Source organism: Cyprinodon tularosa, unplaced genomic scaffold, assembly GCF_016077235.1.
Source record: "Cyprinodon tularosa strain WSP-4 unplaced genomic scaffold, ASM1607723v1 ctg232, whole genome shotgun sequence".
In the NCBI taxonomy this organism is placed as follows: domain Eukaryota; kingdom Metazoa; phylum Chordata; class Actinopteri; order Cyprinodontiformes; family Cyprinodontidae; genus Cyprinodon; species Cyprinodon tularosa.
Window position 1 is genome coordinate 362,862 of NW_024038870.1, and position 13,307 is coordinate 376,168.

Below are 13,307 nucleotides of genomic sequence, written 5' to 3' on the forward strand. Positions count from 1 at the left end.
TTTATTTTTTATAGAATTTATTTTGCTCTACAAACATATAGATTTATTTTCCCTTGAAAAATTCAAGCTAAACCATAAAGAATTAAGATTAAGATATTAAACTTTAGCATTAAGTAATTGTTCAGTTGCTTGCTTATTTAAAGAAATGACCAATTATTGTAAAACAAACAAAATCAGTTAATTTGTTCGAATGTTTTGATAACACAGACTAGGACCACGGTTTGTTGCTACTTTTTCAAGGACAGCCTGATTTTTATTAAATTCTCAATATTTCTCTCAATCAAGGGCAGTAAAATGACTATTTAAAGAGAAAAAAAATACAAATAATTTCAGATTTTTCCAATTTTATAACTCAATAAATACTTCAAAATTACATAGGAAAACAGTTTCAACTGAACAATGTCAGCTTTAAACTGTAATAATTTATTTAGCTTTTTTGATTTTTTTAATTCAGGTCCAGCCGTTTTTATCTGGTATGTTATTCCCTGATTAGGGTTGTCAAAAGTATCGATATTCAAAAAAGTATTGATACTGAAACGTTGTATCCGGATACAATACTCTTTTTCAAAGGTATCGATACAGTGCTACCACCAGTGGCAACTAAGCAGTCATTCGTCTAAAGTGCAGAATAGATGACAATGCACTTTCTGAATAATTCTACGCACTTTTCAGTTTCAGACTTTTTTCTCTAACAGGTGCAGCTGCTGAGAATTATTTTTGTTTCTTAACCAGTTTGGCTAGCAACATTGTTATGTCTGCAAAGCATACCCAAGGAAGGAACACTTACTTTTAATTTATCAAGCTTGCTTAATATTGTGCACAGCATCCAACCTTTATTGTATTTTATTTATTAATGAAAATATTTCTGTACAATTTTGGAGTCTGTTTTTATCCTTGTGGTATCGAAAATGGTATCGAGTATCGAATATTTTCCTTAGTATCAGTATCGAGTTGAAAAGTTTAGTATCGTGACAACCCTATCCCTGATGCAGTTCCTGTCCGCTTTACACGCCTCAGTGCTGCACTGAAATAAAAAAAAAAGGTTGTTTTTAACAAAAAGCCAATCATGCTGCAATAAAGCCAAATCTAACTTTAAATCAAACGTGTTGCATTTGTTCACAAAGGGAAGAAAAAGTCAAAATACATTTTTTTTTTCATGTATCCCAGTTCAAAGGAAAGCTTTTACTCCTAACAGTCAGTGTTTTCAGAAATTTGTCCACTTGACATCTACGTGTACAAGAAATCCTTTTGGGTTTAATTTCAGTTCCTACGTACTTGGTGGGGAGGGTGGATTTGTTGTCCTCTTCTTTTCTGAAACAAGCAGCTACCCTCTAAATGTGCCAGCATTGATACTGCTAGTGGAATATCCTAACTATTTGAACTTCCATTTATTAATAAACACAACAAAATTTAAGTGATTAATTATTCACATCAATATACTAACACAGAAGATTACAAAATACAGAATTCACACTGTTTGTAAAACTAGTTTTTATGTTTTATGATGGAGAAGAACAGTCATCTTGGTATCTTCTAAATAGAGATAAATAATAATAGTTAAACTTTATTGATCTCGCATTAGAGAAATTTACCTCATGCATTTAACCCATCCCCTTGAGGAGCATGGGCTGCCATCGTGGGGGCACACAGGGAGCTCTTTGCTAGGAGAGCCAGTCGGTTGGAGTGGGGTTCGAACTCTATTCGAACTCTGTTCGAGCTCTATGACCACTAGGCCGTCACTCCACAAATAATATTAATTTTCCATTTTAACAGAAACAGGCCAGAGAAAATCCTGGTTTAGCTTTCAGTTAAAAGACAATGAGTCTTTGAAAATGGATAAATATCATCAATATCTACAATAAATTGTTTTCATTGTTATATAATGTTCTGGTCATTACCATTCCATTAATTGGAGTTGCAGACACACTCAGATGATCAACAAATTTGGGAATTACAGAAAAAAAATCTCTGGTAAAATTCTTCTTACTGCCACGTAGTCTTTTTAATATCGCCCTCTTGTTTTTTTATTTAAAGGAAATGGCGGCCTATAAGATAGGTGCCCTCCAAAAGGCCTTGGATGACAGCGTGCCAGCATCAGAACTGGAGAGGGCCAATAAGCAATACACAGAGCTGACAGTCAAATACAGAGACGTGCTCCAGAAGGACAGCCTCCTGATACAGAGAGCCACCAACATGGAGCATTTAGAGGTAATAAGACACATTACAAACTCCATTATTTACTCTTTAAACAAAAGTGACCATTTCAATAAATGCATGACTGTGTTGAAGTTGTGGTTCGTCCCAGTCTTCAGCTATTGGAGTCACTAAATGCTTCTTCTATCCGTTCCTGTTTAAAGTTCATGTAAGACTGTTGTTACCTGTTTCAATAATATCACTTGATCATTTTTTTTGTGTGTGTAACACTGCAAAATAAGTAATAAAAGTGTGTTTGATTCCTTCTAATATTGTTTTGGGTCAACAAGGATTTCAGGCAACTACTTAAAGCTGCAATGTTGGTATAGTATCAGACATGAAAAAGCTGGACACCCCTTTATACAACACTTGGTTCGTATCGATACATAACTCACCTATGTAAACTTAGAGCGTCATATTTTTTGTTGTCTGATCTAGGATTTAACCTAGAGGAGTGATTGGGGCCTTTTTGCACATGTAACTCCATAACTTCTAAGTCTGCTGAAAACATAAAGGGTGGCTGTTACGGTAAATGTTTACGATGCAATGTTGCCAGCAGCCTTCGGTGGGGTAAAATCCCCCCTGGTGGCTAAAAGCTATGCTTTGTTGCTTAAAGTCAACAGCTAAACTTTGTAACTTTGGATGTTCCAATAGGGTTTAGATCTGAACACAGGAGCTGGAATGGATAAAGCAGACTTTAAGTTTCTTTAATGGCTAAACCCCATCAAGAATTCTTGGATTCAGCGTAAACCATGGTCATTGTGAACCAACCAGGTATCAATTCTGCCAAGAGGAACTTTGAGACCTAGAGTGATGCTAGAAGCTCGCTAATGTTAATAAATACCTTGAGGTCGAGTTTGAAGCTCGCTCTGTGGCAGATAACTATTGGGAGAAAATTGTGGAATTTGAAACCAATTTAAACTTGCACAAGCTTTTCACATACCATTTCGTGTTTTCACATACCATTTTTTCCTGACTATTGAACAAACCTCATTATAATTCGCACCCGTAAAGTTTTTTGTTTTTTTTAAACTGGAATTATATATATATATATATAGGTATGAAGAGCTGGACAGCACCAGGCCCTGACATGATCCACACCTACTGGCTGAAAAAACTAACCGCACTTCATGCACGCCTTGCAGCACAAATGAACCAACTGCTGATGGATGGGACCCACCCAGAATGGTTAACCCAAGGACGGACAATCCTGATCATGAAGGATCCGCAGAAGGGAACAACCCCATCCAACTACCGGCCAATAACTTGCCTATGTACAACATGGAAGCTCCTGTCAGGCATCATAGCGGCTAAGATGAGTAGGCACATGGCTCAATACATGCACCCTTCCCAGAAGGGAATAGGCAGCAACACCAGAGGAGCCAAACACCAGCTACTAGTGGATAGAGCAGTCACCCGAGACTGTAAGACCAGGCAGACAAATCTGTGCACTGCCTGGATTGACTATAAGAAAGCCTATGACTCAATGCCACATACATGGATACTGGAATGCCTGGAAATGTACAAGATCAACAGGACTCTAATAGCCTTCATCAAGAACTCAATGAAGCTGTGGAAAACAAGTCTGGAAGCCAATGCAAAGCCAATAGCACAAGTCACCATCAAGTGCGGCATATACCAGGGTGATGCACTATCCCTGCTGCTGTTCTGCATAGGCCTGAACCCCCTCAGCCAGATCATCACAAAGACTGGCTACGGATACCAATTCCGAAGCGGAACAATCATCAGTCACCTCCTCTACATGGATGATATCAAGCTGTATGCCAGGAGTGAGCGAGACATCGACTCACTGATCCACACTACCAGGATCTACAGCAACGACATTGGGATGTCATTCGGACTGGACAAGTGCGGTCTCATGGTCTCAAAGAGAGGGAAGATGATCAGAACCGAGGGGGTTGAACTACCAGAAGGCCACATAACAGATGTTCAGGACAGCTACAAATACCTTGGGGTGCCACAGGCTAACGGAAACCACGAGGAGATGGCAAGAAAGACTGCCACAGCTAAATACCTACAAAGAGTAAGGCAGGTCCTGAAAAGTGAGTGTCAAGACCACTGTCCAGGATGAAACAACTAAGATCCAGGAGTACATGAGAAAGATGGCCCCCAAAGACAAATGGCTCGGTGAGTACCTCAGGCAGGAGAAAACCGAAAGTGAGGACAAGAAAGAGGAAGGAGAACCATCATGGAGGGACAAGCTGCTGCACGGCGTGTACCACAGACAAATAGAAGAAGTGGCTGATATCAAAAAATCCTACCAGTGGCTGGAAAAGGCTGGACTGAAGGACAGCACAGAGGCACTAATCATGGCAGCACAAGAACAGGCACTCAGTACAAGATCAATAGAGTCCAGGGTCTACCACACCAGGCAGGACCCCCGATGCAGACTGTGCAAAGATGCCTCTGAAACAATACAGCACATAACAGCAGGGTGTAAAAGGCAGGCAGGACGTGCATACATGGAACGCCACAACCAGGTAGCTGTCATAGTGTACAGGAACATCTGCCATGAGTATGGGCTGGAAGTTCCAAGGTCAATATGGAAGACACCTCCTAAGGTAGTTGAGAATGACCGAGCTAAGATCCTATGGGACTTCAAGATCCAGACTGACAAACAGGTGATGGCTAACTAACCAGACATCGTGTTGATCGACAAACAGCAGAAGAAGGCAGTAGTGATAGATGTGGCAATCCCAAGCGACAGCAACATCAAGAAGAAAGAACACGAGAAGCTTGAGAAATACCAAGGACTGAAGGAGGAGCTAGAAAAGATGTGGAAAGTGAGAGCAGCAGTGGTGCCAGTAGTAATTGGAGCACTGGGGGCTGTGACCCCCAAACTGGGAGAGTGGCTACAGCAGATTCCAGGTAAAACATCAGAGGTCTCTATCCAGAAGAGCGCAGTCCTAGGAACAGCTAAGATACTGCGCAGAACCCTCAAACTCCCAGGCCTCTGGTAGAGGACCCGGGCTTGAGGATGACACATACCACCCCACGAGGGGTGAGAAAACAGTTTTTTATATATATATATATATATATATATATATATAAAGCCGCACCGGGCTGTAAGCCAATATCTACTGAACTGTCCCACACCAAACCTTTGGGGGAGCTCTACATATCAGTCATAGAGTAGGGATGAAGAAGAATGCTAGCTTCCATTAACTTGTTGGCTCGCTGCAATGTTTGTGAATTCAAAACATTTGTTCTCCATCATGCCTGCTGTTAGCTTGTGCTAAATGAAAATTAGCCCTTTCTTCTCTGATTTCCAACTTTGACCTCTGCCCCCTAGTGGTTAGGAAAATTCCAAACAAAAGTCGCACCTTTGTGTAAGGTGTATGCTTCAAAAAGTGTGGGACAAAAGAAGCGGCTTATTGTGTGGAAAATCTGGTAGAGTGAATTTTGTTCCATTATGTTTCTGGCAAGGGACACACTTTTTAAACAGGAATTTGAATAAGAAAAAAAAAAAATGGGTGAGAGCAGTGGCGGCTGGTGAAAAATATTTTTGGTGGGGCTGATATAGCCTAGTGTATGTCTCCAACTAATCCGGAATAAGAATTCAAATAAACAATTGGACAATACATACAATTTAACAGTAATGATTTAATTTACTATATAATAACAGTAACAGTGATGATTTGGGTCACTGTGACGGGGTTCTTTGGCCTCCAAGAATCCAGGCTCAGTCGGGTTACCGGTGTTGGTGATTTATTGTGCTCAAAAACTCAAAACAGGGTGCAAAAGAAACTAAACATGTACAAGATACTCTGGGCCTCAGCCTCCCTCCAGTTACCAGCAATGTAACAAAGAAACAGAAAACAAAAATTGCCGCTTTTCTTCCCACAGCCCTCATTAAATAGTTTAAGCCCCTACCCTCAGGCTCTCTCAGACAATTGATGTACAAAAACAAATAATTTTTACAACTTAATTCTTTTACACAGATTCATTGACTTATTCAATTACACCAAACTGGGTTTGAACCCGCCAGACTGAAGATGACAAGTCCCCGTAGCATAAACACGTACACACCCACACCCCCCACACACCCACACACACACACACACGGCTAACCCCACTGAAATATTAAGTGTGCACCCTCAATACGCCAGCAGGTAACCAGGAACAGCTTGTGTGTTTTAAGTTCATGGAGCTACTGGGCTCAGCGCCAGCGGATTGGTCCTCACAAGCACAGTATAACAGGAATGTGTGTGTGGCGCGCAAATTTAGAGAGGTTATTTTAAGCGACGAGGTGGATTCGTCACAGTCACAATAACCATGACATGAAATGTTCATATCCTACAACAGGGATGTTCTTCTGGCAAACGGGTAGATAAATAAGGATCTCACCGAATTTGGTGGAAGCTGCATCTCGTTCGTTACATTCGCCATCTTCCCTCTAATTGTCTGCACCTGCGCTTGGGTTCAGAAGCCTGTAAAAGCGCAGTATTTTCAGCGCCCCAAGACCATAAAGTTCCGAGACGCTGATTGGCCATTAAATTCACCTAGCAATAGTACATGATTGACAGATTCTCTGCAAATGTGGGTCAGTCTGATCAGCGCCCCAAGACAGAGACGGTAGGAGTCTGTCTGTGGAAATCCACAAATGAATGACAGTAGATAGGGAAATGTAGTTTATATAATTTGTTTTGCTTATAGGTACACAGTCTAGAGAGTAAAACTGACATTTATGAGTTAATTTCTAAAAATATATTTTACGTTTCTCTCTTCTTATCAGGGAGGGCGGTGCCCCAGCGCCCCCTATGGGCCGGCCGCCACTGGGTGAGAGGCAGGAAACACCCTGGACAGGTTGCCAGTCTGTCGTAGGCCATTTATAAAACCAAATCTGAAAAAATAAATTTGAAAAATAAAATACATATAACATCTATAAAACATAAATTATGATGTACAATATGAAAAATAAATTAAACTTTAAGAAAAAAGAAAAGAAGGTTACTCTAAAAACCTTTTACCTAAAATATATTTAAAAGTTTTTATTTCTGGATTGTTTTTTTCTTTTAAATTTTCATTTACACAACACGTTCTTAGCTTTCAACAATTAGGAAACAAAACTTGCTTTATACGGTCAGAGCAAAAACTTGTATTTGTTTTCCAGTCCTATTTAACCATTTTATCCACAATCATGCTATGCTGCAACCGATGCTGTCCAGATCAATATTAGATTAGATTAAACTTTATTGTCATTGCACAGGTACGGGTACAAGGCAACGAAATGTAGTTTAGGTCTAACCAGAAGTGTAATAGCAGCAAGTGCAGGATAAATAATGGTTAAAATAAATACAGGACATGGGTTTCTATTGAATGAGTATAGAGATGAATACCATTATAAACAGAGTCTTACTAATAGATTAATATAGTATATAGATAACTTACCAGGAAGTATTCAAAAGGGTGTCAATTAATGGTGAAATTCTTAAATATCTTTAAAACTGATTAAAAAACCTCTAAGTGGCCGCTGCTGGGTCACTGTCTTTTGCACAGTTGCCTGCTCAACTTTCTTTGTGTTTATTCATCATTTTGTTTTAAATTTTAGAGCGAAAATGAGTCTCTTCGAGAGCAAATCTCTGCCATTAACAAAGAACTGGAGATCACAAAGGAAAAACTCAATACCATGGAACAAGCATGGGATAACGTAGGTTCAGTCGGTAAGTAAAATAAACCAAAAAAAATGCATATTGTATGTTTTGTTTGATTAGAATCTGACTATTACTTGACCTATAAACCAGTTTAGACATTCAGTCCAGAACAAACAAGAGATATTAACAAAGAAAGCATTGTAAGGATTGCATTTGAGGATGTCGCTGTCATAAACCAAACTGATGCAGGGTTTAAGTGATGCCACTCAGTGTGGCCACTGCTTAGGTTTCCCACACAGAAAGGTTGCAGTGTTTGCATCAGTTCCATTACAGCCTCTCTGATGTCCTCTGTTGCCCTGTATGCAACCTCTATTATAATAATGTCAGCGCTTGGGTTGTTAAGACATTTTTGTCAAACCAATGCAGTTATAAAGAGATTCTTTATGGAAATATGAGAGTAGTGAGCAACATTAGAATCGGCCCTCTTTTCTAACATGGACTCATTCAGTTCATAACATTCTTGACTGCAATAAAATGTGTAAAGCCATTAATTCTGGTAGACATTTAAGTTTATCTTTACAACCAGAATTTAAAGTAGTTAACAGAAACAAAGCAGACATTTGTAAAATTGAGGTTTCGTAATATCCAATATTCTTGCAAGCTAAGAACAGGTTTTGTAAAAATGTGCTACAAAAAGTTAAACTTTGAAAACCTTATCCACAAAATACCATATTTTGACACTAAATTTACTCTTTTCTCAACATTTCTTTTTTTTTCAAATTCCCATTATTTTAGATTGAGCTTTATGGAGACGCATTTCTATTGTTCTGCATGATTGTAGCAACATCATTGTTTATTGGTCATTGTCAAGAGGGAGTGTTTGTATTGGGCATGAAGTGAGGAGGATGTGATCTGTGAAATGCAATTTGACAATTTAATTAATAAAACTTAATCAGAAAAAGATAAGTGAAAAAAAGAAAATATTAAGACTATAAAGAAAAATGGAAAAAATATATTTGGAAAAAATGAGATTTGAAAACATGAAGTCTGTAAACAGATAAGATCTACGTTCACCGATGGTCAGGAGATCTGAGTAGAGTTGTTGCTCCGTAACATCGAAAGGAGCCAGCTGAGGTGACCCAGAGTTTGAACAGACAACCCTTCGGTTGTTTGGCAAACTCCTATATCCGACGCCACTGTCACCCCAAAATGTGTCCTTTGCTTTTAACAATATTGGGGGAAAAATGAACCCCAAGTAATCTGGTTCTAAATTCCCAGAACACTGCAGATTTTTGTCTCTAGGAACATTTTTGAATCACTTATTGTAGTCCCACATTTTTGCTATCACATTCCTCTCGGTGACTGTGACCAGATGTGAAAAAACTCACTGAGTAAAGTTAAGGTAATGTCCATTAAAAGTGTTTGGGGTAATTTTTGGTCATGTTTGAAACTATAGAGCTTATGCAATCCATCTATTGAAGGTTCCGACTCCCCAAAATCTGTTTTGTTTATTCAGGCACTGAAACTGGCATGGCCAAGGCAGACAAGGCATCAATCAACAATGAGGTGATATCGTCTGCAAGACGAATCACGGCTTTGGAGATGAAGGAGCTGAACGAGAGGCAGAGGGCCGAGCATGCACACAAAATGTATGAACACATGAGGAACTCCCTCAGACAAGTGGAGGAGCGTAACTCAGAGCTGGAGTCCAAGTTTGCTGAGGTGAGCGACCAAGGAAAACATCACAGATTAGCTTTCTGTCTGGCAGCTCTTCAACATGATCAAATCCAAATAGTTTGGGACACGAACCTATTATCTAATAAGCACATGTTGTTTGATGATTTGCAGAGTCTGTGTGGAAAGATGTTCACTTTACCATGTCACCTCTTTTGCTTCTTTCCTGCTGAACTCAGACCTTTCACTGTTTCATCACATCATGTTTTATGTCTCCTTTGTGTTCATTTTCTCTGTTTATTAAATCTCACTTTTATCAAACCTTTAGTTGACCAAGATGAATGCGGAGGCCCAGCGGATTGAGCGGGAGCTAAGAGACGAGCTGGCGGGAAGCACCAGCAGAGCCATTAGTGATGCTGACAGAGCCAGGATTGCAGAGCTGGAGAAGGCAGAGGCCGAGCTTTGCATGGAGGTCTCCAAGTGTGTTGGGTGGTGTCCCATAATTTCCATTTGATTGCTGCTATCATGAAATATAGGTGTTGTTGGAGACTGCCTTTAGAATCATGCCATATTGAAGGAAATGAATTGCTGCAAGAGAGGGTGTTTTATGCTATCCTTGCGCAGATAAGATCCTGACTGAATCTGGATGCCTGGGTAGGAAATCAACATTAATAGATTCACTGATATCATGACTGTACCAGTCACTCATAAGATTACTGTTAAAACTGTAAATTATTGAGATTGGTGCAGCCGTGCCTGTTGGAGACAGATTGCAAACGTCAGGTTTAGGGCTCACCTTTGCACTAATGATCATCATGGTAGTAAATTAATTTCAAAGTTATGTGTTAGGACTGAATATAGAGACCTTATACCAAGTAATGTATGTGTCCTCTTCTCCATAGGCTACAGGAGGTCTCTGATGTGGCCTTGTCTCAGGTGTCTAGTCTCCAGACCAAACAGAGATCCAAAGATAAAGAAGTGGAAGCTTTAAGGAGACAAATAATGGACTACCAGGTAACTATGAGCGGGTTTTTGTATTATTAAACATTAATATATTTAAAAGAATTGGTTAATAAAGGAAAAACAAAAGTGTCCTAACTGCTTTTATGTTGCCATAATACATTATTTGTGGGACACTGGCTCAAAATCCCCATATATGACACAGGCCTAAGTTTAAAAACACCTACAGAAATATAAGGTTATACATTTAGACTTTAAAATATAATTAAACTTCTTTTGCTATAATTACTTTATTAATTAATTAATATTATAAATGTATTATTCATTAATGATTTTGATAATCATTCATGAGTTTAAGTGACATATACATGTAATAAAAAATTGTGTGTTGGATCTTAAGCATTTAAATATTTGGAATGATTTTCAATAACTTCCAACCTTGATAATTTAGCTGCTTTTTCAGATGCCTTTTCTAGAAAGAATTATGTAAACAGCTTTTTTCCTTGGTAAAATAGATTGCAACATGAAGTATTTGTCTTACATGTAGTAACCGGCTAAGGAAGAAAAGGTAGCCTCATTTTTTAATTGCTCTAAATGTTTCCTTTTAAATACTAAACAATAAACTTTAATAGGCACTGAACAGTCATAGTTCTATTAGTATTAGAGATGGAACTTTAACTTAGGGGAACAACAAAAGAAACATTTTTACACTATGTGTAATGTTTGTGCGAACATAATGGAGCCTTTTGTACATCTTTGAACTCAACAGAGTGGTTGTGCTGTAGGTGGTTAAGGCTGGATGTGTTACATTGGGTAATCCCGACAGTTTTCAGACAAACTTTGCATTTTGTGTTCTTTCTCAAAACTGGTCTGCCGTGTGCTCAACTCTGACTACACGGTCTCGACTTCTTCTCTGCGCACTCAGTGAAGTGAATAAAGAGAAACTAATTCATACATATTTGAGTCAATGTTTTGCAGGAAGGGGTCTCCTTAACCTTTCCATAAAGCTAAAAATAAAAAGATAGAAAGAAAGAAAAATTGTTATATAATGGAACTTTTCCATCAAACTGTCAGCTTGGCAAAATTAGTTAAACAAAACACAAATGGCTCGGTGAGGTAATTGTTGCAATGGAAATTTTTAGTAAAGATGTTCACCCTCTTGCATTGTCCATACAAAGCTTCAGTAACAGATTACTATTGATAAAATATAAAAAGAAATCATGTACGATTTTAACCAAAAGGGTGCCAATACTTTAGCAGGGCTTTTTATTTTCTGAATGGACGCAGCAGTTGGCTGTTATTGATCTACTTTTTAATAGCATTACACTCATAGAAATCATAGAGAAGGCCTGTTGGTTGGACATTTCTTGAGAGAAAACCCCTCCAAACCTTTTTTTTTCTCAGTCACAGTCAGATGAGAAAGCGCTGATAGCGAAGCTTCACCAGCACATCGTGGCCCTGCAGCTCAGTGAGGCTGCTGCTCTTGGAAAACTGGAGGCCGCCACCTCTCGCATTCAGCAGCTAGAGGCCTACAAGCTCCGCGCTGAGCAGCGGTTGGATGCCAGCGAGCGAGCGCTGTTCCTCGCCCGCCAGGAGGGCCGTAATCGGGCCACACACCTTCGCCGCACCATCCAGTCCCTACGCAGGCAGTTTGCCGGGGCGCTGCCCCTCCAGCAGCAGGAGAAGTTCTCTTTGACGATGCTGAAACTCCAGGAGGACAGAGCTGAAGCGCAGAAGGCGAGAAGAGGAGCAGAGGAGGAGAGGCGGAGAGCTGAAGGAAGAGCTCAGGAGCTGGAAGTGAGGCTGCGATGTCTGGAGGAGCTTATCTCAACCCTGAAGGATGTGAAGGGTGCCCAGAAGGTAAGTAATGGGGGGTTGACGGAGCAGTTATTGGATTGCATTAGCACAACTTAAATCTACATCACATGAAACAGGTAACTGAGTGGCATAAGAAGATGGAGGAGGCCCGTCTCCAGGAGCTGAGGAAGAGTAGGGAGCTGGTGGTCCAGAAGGAGGAAATCGCCTTCCTCAAGAAACTCGTGGAGGAGCAGGACCGTGCTATTTGCTCGCTGGAGGAGGACATTGTTCAGCTGAACTCGGTAAAAGCAAACCCTCTATAGGTCTCCAAGCACAAACTCTCTAAACCTGCCAACTTTCTCAGAACTGTGAAAAAAAAATGTTTTATTGATATTTCACCTGAAAATTACAAAGCAAATTGAATTTGAGGTAGAGAAAGATAGCACACATTTATGAGCCTTAATAGTGAGCATGGTTGTTCAAAGTGTCTGAACGAAAGCTCTTTACTCTAATTAGCTTCAAGAAGAACGCCAACTCGCATGGGACCAGCGGGAGGTGGAGCTGGAGCGCCAGCTGGACCACTATGAGAAGCAGCAGAAAGAGATTCTCAACAGCGCTGAAAAGGTAAATCAGTACTAATGGGTTTTAATGATTTTTATTTTATTTTTATCCAAGGTTTTTATGATTGTGTTTTTTGTTTTTTTTAGTTCAATGAAGGTGCAGAATCGCTCCCAGACCCAACGCTGCCTCTTGCTCATCAGTTGGAGATCGCCCTGGGTAAAAACAGAGAGCATGTACGCACGATATTGGACCTTCAGGGAACATGCAAAAGTTTCGAAAAGGTAAAGAGTATATATACAGCTGACACAGTCAGCAATTGTTTAAAATCTCTATTTATTTTTTCCTAACAAGAAAGAATGCCATGTTTCATAAATATGTCACTGTTAAGACCCTGTTATTTACTATAGGTTTCCTCCCAGTAGTCTCTTTCTGCACGGTTGTTTGTCCTATCCTTGAAGGTTAACTTGAGATGGGGGAAGGAAGGAGTAATATGCAGTGGTCTGAAGT

At 39.7% G+C, this 13,307-nt stretch overlaps 1 protein-coding gene across 2 annotated transcripts in view; it reads left to right on the forward strand.

Moving 5' to 3' along the window:
• The window catches only part of cep290 (centrosomal protein 290), a 92,581-nt gene that overhangs the window by 33,676 nt on the left and 45,598 nt on the right, over positions 1 to 13,307 (forward strand). For both annotated transcript variants that reach the window (XM_038286915.1, XM_038286916.1), the window contains 9 exons: positions 2,035 to 2,208; positions 7,766 to 7,877; positions 9,325 to 9,530; positions 9,811 to 9,962; positions 10,385 to 10,496; positions 11,847 to 12,302; positions 12,377 to 12,541; positions 12,756 to 12,863; positions 12,947 to 13,081. In XM_038286915.1, the coding sequence (XP_038142843.1) occupies positions 2,035 to 2,208; positions 7,766 to 7,877; positions 9,325 to 9,530; positions 9,811 to 9,962; positions 10,385 to 10,496; positions 11,847 to 12,302; positions 12,377 to 12,541; positions 12,756 to 12,863; positions 12,947 to 13,081 (1,620 nt within the window). The remainder of the gene's footprint in view (positions 1 to 2,034; positions 2,209 to 7,765; positions 7,878 to 9,324; positions 9,531 to 9,810; positions 9,963 to 10,384; positions 10,497 to 11,846; positions 12,303 to 12,376; positions 12,542 to 12,755; positions 12,864 to 12,946; positions 13,082 to 13,307) is intronic.